The sequence below is a fragment of the Bombina bombina genome, chromosome 7 (assembly GCF_027579735.1).
Source record: "Bombina bombina isolate aBomBom1 chromosome 7, aBomBom1.pri, whole genome shotgun sequence".
Lineage (NCBI taxonomy): Eukaryota > Metazoa > Chordata > Amphibia > Anura > Bombinatoridae > Bombina > Bombina bombina.
In genome coordinates, this window is record NC_069505.1 from 212395992 (window position 1) to 212413527 (window position 17536).

At 36.6% G+C, this 17536-nt stretch overlaps 1 protein-coding gene across 1 annotated transcript in view; it reads right to left on the reverse strand.

Annotated features, from left to right (window-relative positions):
- The window catches only part of IPO7 (importin 7), a 112298-nt gene extending 94987 nt beyond the window's left edge, over positions 1-17311 (reverse strand). Inside the window, exons 1-2 of the mRNA XM_053720597.1 lie at positions 17107-17311; positions 980-1061 (exon numbers count right to left, since the gene is read on the reverse strand). Coding sequence (XP_053576572.1) covers positions 980-1061; positions 17107-17190 — 166 coding nt within the window. The 5' untranslated portion in view covers positions 17191-17311. The remainder of the gene's footprint in view (positions 1-979; positions 1062-17106) is intronic.
- Between the last annotated feature and the right edge of the window lie 225 nt (positions 17312-17536).

Here is a 17536-nt window from a genome sequence, read left to right on the forward strand (position 1 = left end):
ACGAACCTTTTCCCATACTGGACCTGTGCCTCACTGGCCAAGCTGCATTAGGAGACTTGCAGTTCCCAGCCACATGGCCTAGAAAGGATCTATCCACACCAGGCTAATTCCAACGTGCGGCTGGCAGCGTTAAACTAGGGTGCCAGGACCTACTTATGAGACAACAGTGGAACCCTGGTTTGTCGAGCTCGGATATATACCATTGTTCCCTATTTTATCTCTTATCTAGTAACACTTGTAACATTTAATAAAAAAATAAAAAAAACACTTAAAAAAAAAAAAGTAGAGGTTGAAAACATTTCATTGCTTGAATAAGTTATACGATTTTTATCAAAAACAGCACATGCAAAATGCAGACATACAAAGCTCTTAAAATTAACTGTTCTCTTTTTGTCGCATTAAAATAAAAAATATTTGGCAATTACTTTTAGTTTAAAATGATCTAATTAAAGCCTGTAATTAGTATTTTTCCCTTGGTATATACAGCCAGGTTTTGTCAAACAGGATAAAAAATAAAAAGTCTGCATGGTAGATTAAACAATAAAAATCATGATGCAAAACCATATTATTGCAGTTTGCCTCCGTACACAGAGCACTTTGCTCAGAATAATATTTGTTTCAGCCTTTGGATGACCACAACATCAGTTATAAGGGGTGTACACCTAAACTGCTCTAGACTTGGAAAGCCCTAAAACATCCGGCAAAGTATAAAAAAAAAAAAAAAAACTTTACGCAAATCTTTTGCAATGTAATGCCTCACAGAATGTATAGCAGGGCTCGACAAACGCAGGACCCAGAGAGCCACTGGCTCCTAGAATGTTACCCCTGGCTCCTAACTTTTTCGGTTTTTCTCTATATTTATCTATATACAAATACCACTGCTTTATCTATATAGAAACACCACTGTTTTAAACAGATTTGTCGACCTCTGATGTATAGCATATACAAATACAACGCCCTTTTTCAAAATCATACTTGCCTGCTTGCCTTACTGGTAAATCCAGTTGCTCAGACATGGTAATCTGAAGAAGAGTTGACACGAAAGTCACAGACTTATGAGACTAGAAAACAAAAAGAAATAAAAAAGGTTTTAATTTTCTGCATATGATTTGGCTACTGTTTGAAAGGCAGCTTTATATACACTAAGCTGTTAGACCGGGTGTACAGTGTCATGCAGGAATGGCACAATACCTTTACAACCAAAAGAGCAAGTGTCATTTTGTTTTTGATCACATACAAACCCAAATTATCAGTGAATTAATAAAGTGTCTATTTTGTCAACAGTTTGTAATAGCAATCACTCCACACAGTGTGTATATACATTGTAATTTATCTTCATTTTGCTATAGTATTCCTTTAACTAAAATGCATTGTCACTAGAGTACTACAGCAGGGGGTATAATTTTAAGATTGACCAGGATTACGTTGGTGGTAAAAACAACCTGTGAATATCTAAAGGAAAGTTCATCATTATGCCAGGAATTCTTAACCTGTAAAGCAAGACTGTGCCAGGGTACAGGAGGGTCAGAGCTCTTCTCTTTCACACACAGTTGAGTCATCAAGAGAAATGCATTAGAAAAGCACAGCCTAGAAAAGCGGATGTGACAGTTTTAGAGGCTGAGATTGACAGGTAAGAGAACCTAAAGTTAAGGGTTTAATATAGCACTCATTCCTACTAATGTTAGTTATATAAAAAATTGAATTTTTATTACTTAAAGTTAAAATAATAAAGGGGATTCACCCCTTATTGTACCCGCTAACTCGCTGTACACCTTGCCCCCCTGTTTCCTGGCCGATAGCAGCTCCCTCGGCTTCAGGTGACAGGGACAAGGGACAGCAATTAAAACCAATATAAATGTGCACCGAGGTGCTTACAAATTCCACAAACGCGTTTCGGCTGTGTAAATCAGCCTTTATCAATGTGTAAGAGCAAACCGAGGCCCGGGTGCCACCCTCTTATATAGTGCTAACACAAACTGTCTCCACCAATCCACTTCGGCCTTTGACAACGCCCCTCACCGCACCAATAGGACACTGTGCATTCGAGGCGTATCCTAATGCATGCATTTGATAGGATAGCCTGGAGCGGCTTCGTCTCTGCTGGTTTTTGATTGGTGGCGCATAATAACAACTTGTACTCGATCAATAAACAAATACAATTCCTTGCATTAAAACATATTTGGTTATTTGTAATGTCCATCGTCTCATGATACTCACTAGCTGAAATCATCATTGCTATATATGACTGTTCGATTTTAAGTCTGTTAGCGAATGTATGTTGCAATTCAGTGTTAGGCTGTCCTGTCTGCACGAATAGTCGTAATCTGATTAAGCAGACTTTATCATTATTCTGTGTTCATGCATATGGTAATACATAGTCATTAATCACAGACAGTATATTACCTTTGACATATATGCACTGCATGTATCAGGATTTTCAAACAAAGGAAAGGAGAATTACTCTCACTGACATTTAGCTCTATATCACAGTGGTATTATTGTTCTTAATGCTTCATTTCGATGCTTTGAGTCAGATCTATTAACTGGTGGACAGAGTATTGCCTAGCTGGAGTATAAAGACAAATATGTTTATATCATCTCTTAGGTAAAGATGTATAGTACTCCTGTTATAATCTTAGCATATTATCTTAGTATGGTAAGACTTAAATAATTACTTACAAACATAGATAGATAATCCACACATATTAGTATTAGTATGAAAATACATATACATTGTGTTTAGAATTAATTGTATATGCTGTTTATGAACGGAGGCTGTTTATGAGAGTAGTTGTTAAATTATAGTCGTAGTTGGCAACTAACAGGGGAGAACAGATAACGCACTATGGGCGGCACATTTAAGACAAAACAACTTGTTACTTATATGCATGATGTACTATATGAGTGTTGATTTTATATTGACAGTATTAATCATCTTGTATTCCCTTTCGAGCATTGTAGATGTGTTTAGTTGTCATTGATTGTTATTTAAACTAAAATCAACTTTTTCATTTAACATTTATACTACATCATAAAGTATTGTTTTAAATACAGATTCTGAAAGATAATAAGATTCCTCTTCCTCCTACTTTACAAAAAAACCCAATAATTATTTGCTTCATTCATTCCGTGTGGCATTACTGTGTTCAGTTTGAATATCCAGCTCGTTTCTTTTTGTAACAGAGTATTCTCAGTGCTACCACCTCTAATGCCCGGTTTAACCTTTTCTAAACCCCAACACTCGAAGGATGTAGTTTTACCTGCATGGTTAAGCAGGAAATGTTTTGCTACACTTGTGATTTTTTTGCCTTCTTCCATATCTTTTTTGGCATTACGTATGTTACTGAGATGTTCAGTTATTCTGGTACCCAATTTACGAGTTGTCATGCCTGTGTATATTAAATTGCATGAACATGATAGACAGTAAATGACATTCTCACTCTGACAGTTAATATGAGTTTTAATTTTCCAATTTTTTGAAAATCTGTCAGTTATAGAGTCTTTTTTGGTCATGAATTGACAGATTTTACAATGGCCACACGGAGTGGAGCCTTGATATATTGGCTTTTTATTTCTGTTTCTGTCAAAGTGACTTTGTGTGAGATTGTCTCTTAAATTTCTGGCACGTCTGAACGTAAAAGATGGTCTTTCCGGTATCAATCCTTTTAAACGTTCATCACTTTGGAGGATGTGCCAATGTTTTTTAACAATAGAGCTCACTTTTTCACTTTGGTTATTGTAGGTGGATATGAATCTCATGTTATTCTCATCTGATTCACATTTTTTGTTTTTCGGTTTTAGAAGATCCGACCTATTTTTGGCTAGTGCTTTTTGGTACGCCTTGGCTAGTAATTTCTTCGAGTAGCCCCTTAGAAGTAGTCTGTCTCTTAATTCTCTTGCAGCTTGTTTGAAAGAGTTTAGGTCTGTGCAATTTCTCCTTATTCTAAGGTATTCACCATATGGTAAACTGGTGATTGTAGACGGATGATGGTTGCTATGTGCATGCAGAATATTGTTTGTTGCAGTAGCTTTTCTATATGTGTCCGTCACTAGTTTGTTATTATATTTAGAGATGGTTAGGTCCAAAAACTCAACTTTTTCACAATTAGCATTGTAAGTTAGATATAATCCAAATGGATTGATATTAAGCAATTCAATGAATTCATTGAGTATCTCCATTGGACCTTCCCATATAAGGAGAATGTCATCTATATACCTGGACCAGTGGGAGATGTACTGTGTATACTGGTTCATATGTTCATTGAACACAATCATCTCTTCCCACCAGCCCAGGTATATATTGGCATACGTTGGCGCACAAGATGTGCCCATTGCGGTGCCACAGACTTGTAAAAAAAATTTGTCATCAAACACGAAGTAATTGTGTGTGAGAACAAATTTCAGTAGTTTAATGATAAACTCTTTGGTAGCTAAATCCATATCAGTATCTTTTTGTAGGAAATGAGCTATAGCTTTGATGCCCCATTCTGTTTTAATACTCGTATAAAGGGACTCTACATCACACGTTACTAAGATAGAGTGTTCAGTAATTGTGATGTTTTGCATTTTATTCAAAATGTGCATCGTGTCTCTAGTGTGCGATGGTAGAGCCTCAACAATGCTTCTTAACCTTGCATCAACGTATCTGCTAGCTTTTTCTGTCAAAGATCCTATCCCTGAGACAATTGGTCTCCCCGGTGGGCATAAGATATTTTTATGGATTTTCGGCAATAGATATAAGGTAGCTACTCTAGGATTGGTTACCATTAAATAGTTGTATTCTTTTTGGTCAATAATCTTATCATTAAGTGCTGTATCGATCAATTTATGATATATTTCTTTGAAGTTCTCTGTAGGGTTGCCCAAAAGTCTTTTGTAATTAGTACTATTTGTGAGTTGTTTCATGGCTTCTACTGTATACATTGTAGTTGGCCAAATTACGATGTTACCCCCCTTGTCACTATTCTTAATCTGAACATCTGTCCATTCAGTCATTTCTTTTATTGCATCCATTTCAGGTTTAGTCATATTATTGATGTCACATGTATCTTCATTCATAGCTATTATATCCTGACATACTAGATTCAAAAATGTAACGGCTTGAGGTGAAATAGTGCTTGGGGGGACAAATTTGGACTTGGTTTTTATGATCTCTCTCCAATTGTCATTATTGGATAACAACTCACTAGTTACTGATTCATTATCTTCCAGTAAAGATATTAAATCGTTAAGGGCTGTTCTGTCAGTTGTCTCAGTGGTGGTTAAACTGTCAGAATCATCAGAATTCGAGAAATATTTCTTAAGTAGCACTTTTCTAACAAACAAATGTGTGTCTTTTATCGCCTCAAATTTGTTAATACGATTGGAGGGTACAAAAGATAGGCCTTTCTTTAATGCACTTATATGTATGGGGGTTAGAATTTTATCAGAAAGATTAATGATGTTAAGATTGTTATTCTCAACATTATCTTCTTATCCACCAATCAAAAACCAGCAGAGACGAAGCCGCTCCAGGCTATCCTATCAAATGCATGCATTAGGATACGCCTCGAATGCACAGTGTCCTATTGGTGCGGTGAGGGGCGTTGTCAAAGGCCGAAGTGGATTGGTGGAGACAGTTTGTGTTAGCACTATATAAGAGGGTGGCACCCGGGCCTCGGTTTGCTCTTACACATTGATAAAGGCTGATTTACACAGCCGAAACGCGTTTGTGGAATTTGTAAGCACCTCGGTGCACATTTATATTGGTTTTAATTGCTGTCCCTTGTCCCTGTCACCTGAAGCCGAGGGAGCTGCTATCGGCCAGGAAACAGGGGGGCAAGGTGTACAGCGAGTTAGCGGGTACAATAAGGGGTGAATCCCCTTTATTATTTTAACTTTAAGTAATAAAAATTCAATTTTTTATATAACTAACATTAGTAGGAATGAGTGCTATATTAAACCCTTAACTTTAGGTTCTCTTACCTGTCAATCTCTACTTATACATATTTTAGGGTAGCACCGGATTCATTATCCATTTATTCCTCTATACACTATATCTAGTGCCAGTTCTCTAATCTTTAATCTTAAATAGTTTTAGAGGCTGTTCACTTATTAAAAGACCTAGATAGTTTTCAGCTAAACAGTAGTTTCAGTTCATGTGACATAAAATCAGAATTTGAAATGCGTAGCAACAATTAGAAACATTGTGTGTAAATTCTTCAGTTTGTGCACAAGCTTCTGCTGCTTGCCTATGGTTTGCATGACATCATTGGGACTTGCACCATAAGAAGTGTATATGCATTCACATAGCCTACCCCTTAGCATGCCACAGGCAAATGAAAAAAGTTCAATAGAGGGATTTTTCTGTATATTTCCTTAAAACAAACACTTCAAATGGAATGTGAAATTTGCATTTGGAGGTTTCAGAAAAGGCAGCTGCCCTTCACAGCAGTCTGCTATATTCAGAGGCAAATTTATACTTGTGAAAAAGCAACACTAAAATCTGGGCAATGCAGTAGTGTTACTGTTGTAAAAGTATAAATTCAGCTCCAAAAATAGCCGACTGGCAAGAGAAGACTCATTCTTGAACATTTAGAGGTACCGAAACCTTTGAACGCACACGTCTAGTATCAAATATTACTAGTTTCCTTTAAAAAGCGAATTTCTCAATAATTAAATCTATGCCAATTACTACTTCAGGGGTTGATAAGTGAATCAAACATTATTATAGTTACATAGTTATTTGTAGAGCGCCAAAAGATTCTGCAGCGCTATAAACATAGGTGAAATACAAGGAAACATTTATAGGGATCAGACGGGTAGAGGGCCCTGCCAAGAGTCGCACTGTTGTAGTCAGCTCTAAAGAAGGAGATCTGCAAGCAGCTGGGCTTTTAGGCTTACATGCTAAGGGGGTTCAGGGGGATGACAATGGAGGAGAGGAAACGGTATAAAGAAAGGTAAGTGTAGGTTGTATGTATCCCTGAACAGTAGAGTCTTTAGGGAGCGCTTGAAGTTTCCAAAACTAGGGGAGATTCTTGTGGCGCAAGGCAGAGAATTACTGAGAATGCCACAGATTAACCAAAAAGTAGCACAAAGATTTATCTATTTTGATTATGGCAACAAGACAGCCTGAAACAATAAATTTACCAAATCAATGTACAAACTAGTACAGACTTAAAAGAATCATAAACCCCTTAAAGGGACAGTATACTCCGAATTTCCACAGTCAAAATTACATGTGCAACATGTATTTAACCAACGTTTAATTCATCAAATGTTTAAATAACAGTTTTTGTCTTATCTATCTTCAACTCAAACTTGTACCACTTGTGTATTCACTGTCTGCCTCTATGACCGCCGATTTTTTTCAATATATTGGAAGAATCCCCATTCATCCAATAATGTTGATATCGGTCGTGCTATGTACCTGCTATGTGAACGCGCGCACGACAACATCATCTGCTTCTGGGTTCCGCTATTCCTAGTTCTGCGCATGCCCAAAATCAAAAGTTCACGACAAGCGTTCGATGCTTCCAAGATTGCATATACTAGACACAGGAGCGTGAGCGAGCTACAGTGGGAGGATAAATGTGAGTCACATCATTTGCATGTGGGAAGTACAGAGTTGGTCTATACCGCCCACATTGGAGATGCCGTGGAGGGGCTGGAGAACGGACATAGAGTAACGTTAGGCTGCAAAACTTATGATTTAATAAAACATGTCAATTTTATTTTTTGTCAAAATTAACAATGTGGTTAGATTATAAGGATATAGAGGATGTTAGCGTTAGCTTTTACATCCTCTGGAGTTTACTGACCCTTTAAGGACCGGGCATTTCAGACTAAAACTTCCCTAAAAGACCAGAGCATTTTTGTCATCACTACATTTAAACAGAAATAGAGCCTTTTTTTATATTTACCTATCAAAAATGATATATATATTTTTAGTAGACAACCCAAAGTATTGATCTAGACCCATTTTGGTATGGTATATATATATATATCTATATATATCATACAGCGGGTTAAGGGACCGGAGCCCCGCTGTAAAGTTAAACAAGACAGTTTTAGCTTTCTTTTCACTTGCCAGTGTGTTTAAAGACTTGAAAACATGTTTTACTTAACTTATATTAGAGGTGCAATAGCACTACGATTAGTTTAACACTAGCACAGCACAGTATTCAATTAGTATTCAATAAATACTGTACCTGTAAAATAGTGACAATTACTGTAGTACAATTTGCCAGACTATAGCACAGAGACACAGATTGCACTGTAATGCTGTAAACAGAGTGAACTGCGCATGATTACAGCACTGTTTCAAAATCCTTGGAGGTTGAACTTCAGCTCCACAAAGTGCTGTATTAGCGAAGCGCTGTAAAGTGAGGTAAACCTGTACAGTATTAGCGAAGCGCTGTAAAGTGAGGTAAACCTGTACAGTATTAGCGAAGCGCTGTAAAGTGAGGTAAACCTGTACAGTATTAGCGAAGCGCTGTAAAGTGAGGTAAACCTGTACAGTATTAGCGAAGCGCTGTAAAGTGAGGTATACCTGTGTGTGTGTGTATGTATGTGTATGTATATATATATGTATATATATATATATATATATATATATATATATATATATATATATATATATATATATATATATAATTTAACTTTCACAAACTTTAGGTTTCTCAGTGAAATTATTTGTGCAATCATGGCACAAATGGTTGTAAATGCTTCTCTGGGATCCCCTTTGTTCAGAAATAGCGGACATATATGGCATTGCTTTTTGGTAATATACATACAGTATATACACACACACATCGCAGTGTGGGATCCCCCCACAAACAGCTCTCTAACCCTCCCCCTATACCCATTACCTGCCATCTTAGGTACTGGCAGCTGTCTGCTAGTACCCAGTTTACCCAAATTTGCCAACTTTAGTAAATAAAAATTAAAAAAAAAAAAACAAAAAAAAAAAACATTTTTTCCTGTTGTGTAGCTGCTCCCCACCTCATTTAGCCCCTTCCCCCTCCCAGATCGATTTCCCACCCTCTTATCTCATCCCTCTGTATGATCACCCTTTCTCTCCCCCCATATCTAGGTAGGTTGCAAATGATTAACATTCTTAAAACCATAATTGCTGCCATATAGTTCTCCAGACACTTAACTCTCCTAAGCTTACTTGGCTGCTTTTCAACAAATGACACCAAAAGAACAAAGTAAATATATTGACTTATTTATAGTGGGTTCCATGTCTAACTATAGCAAACTAGATTGTGGCTAAAAAATTAAATAGCTTAGTGGAAACAACTCTGAGGTGTTTCAAGAAACTCTTAAACTTTCCTTATGACGCCTGCAGTTTCCGCCATTGGAATCTTAGGAATCCACATTCAGACCAAAGACAGCTAGGAAGCATTTGCCAGCAAGGAATCTCTCTAGTGTGAGAGCTACTCCCTGTTTTATGTAAAAGACAAACACGTGGACAAAGTACATAAAATGTAACGTTTAAAGGGACAGGAAACATTTTTTCTTTCTTGATTTAGAAAGAGAATGCAATTTTAAACAACTTTCTAATTTACTTCTAATATTTAAATTGCTCCCTTCTCTTGATATCCTTTGCTGAAAAGCATATCTAGATAGGCTCAGAAGCTGCTGATTGGTGGTTGCACATAGATGCCTTGTGTGATTGGCTAACCCATGTGAATTTCTATTTCTTCAACAAAGGATATCTAAAGAATGAAGCAAATTAAACAATAGAAGCAAATTTGAATGTTTAAAACTGTATTCTCTACTTTAATAAGGAAAAAAAAAATTGTGGTTTAATGTTCCTTTAAAGTAAATTTGTATAAGTATTCTAGATATCAGCAATTACACAATGCATTGCAAGAGCTCTCAACAGAAAACATTGCCAGACAGCGGTCGTGGGGGGGGGGGGGGGGGGCACTGTGTAAATTGCATTATAACATTTTCTGCTTAATAAACGTTACTTATCTATGCAAAGCACAAATTGCGTAATTTAATAAAATTAATAATAATTGTGCAAAGAACATTGAAAAATGAAATTGGCAAGTTTAGCTTAATATTGGCTTAAAGTGATGGTAAATGTGATCATTTAACAAACGCTAGGATTTACCATCACTACAAATAAAGTGGAGTTTAAGTCATTTATTAAAAAAGGGTGCTAAACTCACCCTGACTGTGCTGCTGCAGCTCGCTCAACGGCTATGGCCATTCACGGCAAAACGCTCTCCTTTAATGAGGTGATGTTTGCACCTCTAGACCAATAGCCGTGGTTTAGGTGTGGAACCGTCACCTCATTGGTAGACGAGCGCTTATGCAGTGGGCAGCCAGAGCCGCTGAGTTTAGCAAACTGCAGTGGCGCAGAAAGGGTGAGTTTAACCCCTTTTTTAAATAAATAAATGACAACTTAAAGGGATACTGAACACTTTTTTATTTCATGACTCAGCACGCAATTTTAAGCAATTTTCTAATTTACTAAATTTTTCTTCGTTCTCTTGGAATCTATTTGAAAAATCAGGAATGTAAGCATAGGACGATTTTTGGTTCAGAACCCTGGATAGCACATTTAGCCACTAATCAGCAAGCGCTACCCAGGTGCTTAACCAAAGATGAGCCGGCACTTAAGCTTATATTCCTGCTTTTTCAAATAAAGATACCAAGAGAAGGAAGAAAAATAGGAGTAAATTAGAAAATTGCTGCTCTATCTGAATCATGAAAGAAAAAAAAATTGGGTTCAGTTTCCCTTTAAACTCCACTTTATTTTTAGTGATGGTAAATGCTAGAATTTGTTAAACGCTCTGATTTACCATCACTTTAATGTTTTTCTGGGTGTTCAGTAAAATCAGCCAGGTGGTGTGCCCATTTAAATAGGTCATGGGGAGAACACTGAATGCAAATCTGAAGAAATTTGTTAAGCCCTATAATAGAGTGGCATGCTGCATGCAAACTTTAGGAGCCAGTATATATCCAGTTCGGATAAATTCTAATTCATGAACTAAAGCCATTTGATATAGGTGCCAGTTAGGCACTGAAATAAGTTATGTTTTATACTGTGCTGTCTTAAACAATGATACTGTATGCAGTTTTTGATTTAGCACCCAGCTATGTAATATCTATTTTTTCTATAGGTGTGCATATCCTGTTTTGGGACACACACACCAGCAGACCACTTGTTGAAACTAGCAAGACATGCTGTTTGTGCACAAGAATATAAAATGCTTTTTACTTACATAGCTATTAAACATAATGCACACATTGCTCTGTAATGTAATCTATGCAGTGTTATTGTATGTCCGATCCAACTCTGGACTTTAAAGAATTCTTTTAACTTTCCCCTTTAAAGGGCCACTAAACCCAAAATCTTTCTTTCATGATTCAGATAGAGAATAGAAATTTAAACAACATTACAATTTACTTCCATAATTTATTTTGCTTAATTTTTTAAATATCCTTATTTGAAGAAAAAACAATGCACATGGTGAGCCAATCACATGATGCTTCTATGTGCAGCAACCAATCAGCAGCTAGTGAGCATATCTAGATATGCTTTTCATCAAAGAATATCAAGAGAATAAAACAAATTAGATAATATAAGTAAATTAGAAATATGTTTAAAATTGCATTCTCTTTCGAAATCATAAAAGAAAAAATGTGGCTGGAATGTCCCTTTAACTTTACTTATGACAAAGCGATGAAGCCAAATAGCAGTATACTAGATGTGCAGCTAGACCTGTGTGTATATGGCGCAGGCAACGGCTCAGTCATGTGCAGCTAGACCTGTGTGTATACGGCGCAGGCAACGGCTCAGTCATGTGCAGCTAGACCTGTGTGTATACGACGCAGGCAACGGCTCAGTCATGTGCAGCTAGACCCGTGTGTAGAGCGCAGGCATGGTAGAATGACTTTAGTATATATAATAGTGTTTACATCATAGATTGATTGGCATAACCCCCCACGGAGAGCAGTGCTTAGCTCCTTGAAGTTAAGATACAGAGAGTAACTTAAAGGCATATTTGTTCACAATAAGACATGGCCTATACTCACATTGCATACATTATACTGCAGAATCTGCTTTTGTTTACCATCACTTAAATATTGTCCTTTTTCATTAAAACCCATTTAATTGCTGATCTTTCATATATTCATGAAACAAAACTGGAGTTTAATATCTCCTCAAGGGGACATGGACAGAATGACAAGATTTTAATTACAGAAATTCTAATCCTGTGGTCAGCGAAAGCAAAAACATTAATAAAAATTGTATTTTCTAATTGTGTGGGCTCTGTTAAATGAGTTCTGAGCAAAAAGTATTTTTTGTACTTTTAACAAAAAAAAAAAAAAAAAAAAAAAAGGCTCAGTGCATTAACCAAATATGGTAAACATGAACTTGTAACCAGGGTCGACAGATTTAACTGAAAACTTTAGCTGGCTCCCAAGTTTCAGTCAGCTGCAATATTTGGTGTGGGGTTTGTTTTTTTAAGGTTTCTGTAATATATACAGAATTAGCCGTTGATAGAAGCCAGTTACAAAGCCCCAACTGGTATGTGTGAAACCCTGACAGAGGTCAGTTGCATCTGCGCAAAGCATAAAGTGGGAACAACTGTCAAAAACATCCGTTAAAAGCAACTATTAGGGATGCACCGAAATTTCGGCTGCAGAAAGTTTCAGCCGAAAATGGCATTTTTGGCTATTTCGGTTTTCTAGCCTGTTATTTTCGGTAAAATTATTGTGTAGCATGTTTCTAATTTGATGCTAGCCTAGAGCTGCTGTTTAAGTTTATTACTTGACTTACTGTTCTGCATATAATGAGTTTTCTAGGACTATACTTTATTTGGATAATTAGTAAAAAAAAAAAAAACTGTTAAATATGATTGTTACATAAAACTAAATAAAGAATAATACAGTATATTGATATTTATAATTGTTTTAAGTAGGGATGCACCAAAATTTTGGTCGCAGAAACATTTTGGCCGAAAATGGCATTATTGCTTGCCTGTTTTTTTTTTCTTTTTCTTGGTAACATTATTGTGTGGCATATTATTGTTTTAAGATATTTTTGTCCAATTTTAGTGTGTTACTTTCAATAAAAGTGTGGGATTTTTTTTATGGGTTCTAATTATGCAAAAAAAAAAATAAAAAAATTAATTTGAAAAAATACATTTTCGGTATCAGTTTCAGTTTTCGGCCAAGTGCATCCCGGATTTTCGGATTTGGTTTCGGTCCAGAATTTCCATTTCGGTGCATCACTAACTAATATTATAGACTTGTGATGGAAACCCAAGTATAGCCAGCCACAAATAACTTGTTAACACTCATTGGCTCCACAAACAAAACAAATCTTATGACTGGGTGAGTGGATAAAGGAGTAAGGATTATGGATATATAGAGAAAATATTCTGTTGGGACGAAAAAGTACAGCAAAGACAAAATGACAAAAAGGGACAGTAACGTCACCTTCCAGCTAGCATGTTCACTTCTTTAACTCGTTTTAATTTGCAACTTCTGAGTTTCCAAATAAATGTCACAAACTGAGCTATATCCAGCATTTTACTGCCCAAACTAAAGGTAAAAGGGAATCTTGAGAAAGGGAATTAGTTGCATTAGATTTCATTTTACAAGAAAAAGAGGCAAAGGGGGTAAAGGTTTCATTTGAGTTTTAAGATGCAGACAGCTGTAGGACTTGAAATAATGCATTAAACTTAAAAAGGCATACATTATTGCAGACTGCTGAGTTTTAATAATTTCAACAAATCATTCTGCATCCTCTCCCTTTGAAATTTCCAAACAAGTCACAATGAAATATGAAGACTGCAAAATTAGTTCTTAGGTCAAGACTTTAAAAATCCTGAGTGGCTTAGTGTGTATTTATATTAAAGTAAAATGAATACATAGTGGCTTCTAGTAGGGGGATTTTGGTAATACAAGTGCACCTGGGTTTTAGATCTCTTGCTAAATGAGAGTGTGCAGTGTCCTGTGAATGTAGTTTTTAAGTCAGAAACAAATTGTGAAATAAAGCTCCACCCTCCTCCTAATCATGTGTCTTGTGTGCATTACAGTGTTAAATGATTAGGTGCCTTTAGCATTTAGGAGAAATGTAATAGAAACCATAATACTAGTGAATTGGTATTTAGTAGGTTATGCTTCAAAAACTAATCTCATTGGGCTCGTATCTGGCAAAAGGAAAGCACATTTCGAGTGGAGCGAGAAGTGCAGGTAACAGCAGTGTATTTGCCACAATTAAACAGAGCGGAGAAGTTTTTAGATTGGCAGCAAAGTAATAATTTAAAGGGACACTGAACCCAAATTTTCTCCTTTGTGATTCAGTTAGAGCATGCAATTTTAAGCAACTTTCTAATTTACTCCTATTAGCAAATGTTATTCATTCTCTTGGTTTCTTTATTTGAAAAGCAAGAATGTAAATGTAGATGCCGGCCCATTTTGGTGAACAACCTGGGTTGTTCTTGCTGATTGGTGGATAAATTCATTCACCAATAAACAAGTGCTGTCCAAGGTTCAGATCTTTTTCAAATAAAGATAGCAAGAGAACAAAGAAAAATTTATAATAGGAGTAAATTAGAAAGTTGCTTAAAATGGCATGCTCTATCTGAATCACAAAATAAAAAATTTGGGTCCAGTGTCCCTTTAAAGAGCATTTTGTCCTTGTCTCCTGGAATGTTTTTAAAGTGATGGTAAACTCTCCCCTTTTTAAAATCAGATCTGGAATGTAAGCGCTATTTTAGATGGAGTTTTATTCATCATGTGCAATGAAGATGCGCTATAACTTAGTTATTAATATAGATATGAAATTCAAATACCCCACGTTACACCACCCACTTCAAAAGTCAATTTTCCTGTCAGCTAAATGATTGAATTACTCTCCAATCAATGCTCTAGCTACAACAAAAGTGCCATATGGGGAGAGCGCTGATTGGACAACAATTCAATCTGTTAGCTCACAGAAAATTTGACTTTTGAAGTGGGCAGGGGAGCATGCAGTATTTGAATTTTATATCTATATTAAAAAGCATGTTATACTGCATCTTCATTACAGCTAATGAATTAAACTCCATCTAAAATAGCGCTTACATTCCAGATCTGATTTTAAAAGGGGGAGAGTTTACCATCACTTTAAGTTGTCTTTAAAGTCCAGCAAGGCTACATAATCACTGGGAGTTGCAAATAGGTTGTCCTTCCCTCTACGTGGGTATTAGAAATACAATTCTGGAAGACTACAGGAATTTCTGAAAATGTACAATATATACCAGTATATAAAGCTGCACCATAGAATAAATTACATTGTTGTGTACTACATAAAGATGTAAAAAGGTAGCAGGAAAAGTGAATTATAATTAAGAGGCTGAAAAGTACTTCAAAATTGTATACTCAGGATTTGCATGAAAAAAAAGTCAGCTTTAATGGATGACATTTCAGGGAACTCAAGTCCGTTTCTTTAGATAAAAAATTGACTGTTTTTTGATCTGAAGAAAGGGACTTGCGTAGCCTGAAACAACATCCATTAAAGCTGACTTTTTCATGCAAATCCTGAGTGCAGTAATTGTTGGAACTATTTATTGGCTATATTTGCACCCAGGTAGCTGTACCTGGTGGGATGATTCATTCTAGCTGGAATAGATATAGATATACACACACACATATACACATATATACATATACACACACACACCCCCTTCTAAACCTTTCCAGTGTTACAAAAAGTTTCCCTATAACTACACTTATTACAGACAAATTTTAGTGAGACAGAAAAAGATAAATGAAGTTGATTACATAACAAAATAAAATGTATATGAATAGAAATCAATAGAGCCATCAACAGTTTTTGGAAGGAAGAAATTTGCGTCTCATTAAGTCATCTTGAATCATGCTATTTACCCTGTTTATTTCATGAACAGGAAATGACTAAAGGGAGGAGGGCAAATGAATGGAAGAGGGCTGGACATACAGCATCACTCCATGACTCTCCACCCCAGTTTTTGGCCTGAGAACTACTGCTCAGATGCTTGTGACAAACAGACAGCATGTCAAGTCAAACGTGTCAACTGTACTATCCTCCACCTCAGAAAAGGACCATTTTAGAAATTTTAAGATTATAAACGAAAGAAATGTTCCTGCTGTTAACTCCATAAAACTTTAGCCCTGGATTTTCATCTCTAACAACTACATCTCAATTCAACTGCACTGTAAGATTTTATATATATATATATATATATATATATATATATATATATATATATATATATATATATATATATATATATTTTTTAGATCTGACAGTGACTTGTATCTCACACACTGCAGTAGTAATGACTAGCACCTTACATCGTATATTTGCAATTTTGTAGTACACATTCAAGTTAGTTAGTTACCACCTTAAGACGACATTTATACTAAGCATACACATGTTTAACTGTAGATTTAGGGAAAACGTTATTCACAAAGTGACAATGTAATTTGCTAGTGTGCAACTGTCTGGGTCACACTGATAGTCATTGATACGGTTGTGTGTGATACAAGTCACTGTGACAGATATACATATAAGTGGATGACATTGTTTCACAGCCAGTGGGACAGGAATTGCTAATATATAAAATGATATAAAGGTGCTAGTCATTACTACTACTGTGTGTGTGTGATAAAAGTCACTGTAACAGATATACATATAAGTGGATGACACGGTGTTTCACAGCCAGTGGGACAGGAATTGCTAACATATAATGATATAAGGTGCTAGTCATTACTACTACTGTGTGTGTGTGATACAAGTAACTGACAGATATATATATATATATATATATATATATAACTTGTATCGCACATATCAGTAGCACCGTATGTCATAATAGTAGCAAGTCACATACACACACATATATATATATATATATATGACTTGCTACTATATAATGACATAAGGTACTACACATTGCTGGTATATATTGATAAGCTGCTACAGAATGCGAGCACAGCTGTTTGCCCCAATGTCACCAGGTGACCGTCACTTGTCACCGCACCATAAGGCAGGGGCAGACTGAAGTGAATGGGGTCTCTCCCTCAGCTGTCTCCCACCATCACATGCTGGGCATGCCTCGGGCCTCTCACCTCGTTGAGCTGTCTCTCGGCCTCCTCCCGCAAAGCAGGGTCCATGGTCCCCCGCAGGGACTCGATGATGATGTTAGGGTCCATGTCTGTGGTTGTCAGAGAGCAAGAGGAGCGTCGGCGCTGTGTGTGTCTACCCGCAGTTAGGGACGAGCTGCGCACATGGACCCGCCACACTACAGCCACCGGCGCGAAAGGAAGGAGAGCGCCAAGGCCCCGGATACACCCACCCCCTGTGCTACAGGCCCGTGTCACGTCACTTCCGCTTCAGTATGCAAGGCATCATGGGAACTGTAGTGTGTGCTACAAACTGTCACTGTAGGATTTCTGACGTATGTCAAACGATTCTCCATGTCACCCGTGTTTTGGTTTATTACACATCCGATTCCGTAACATGCTAAGTTATGAACACAATGGGGAAAAGTACATAATT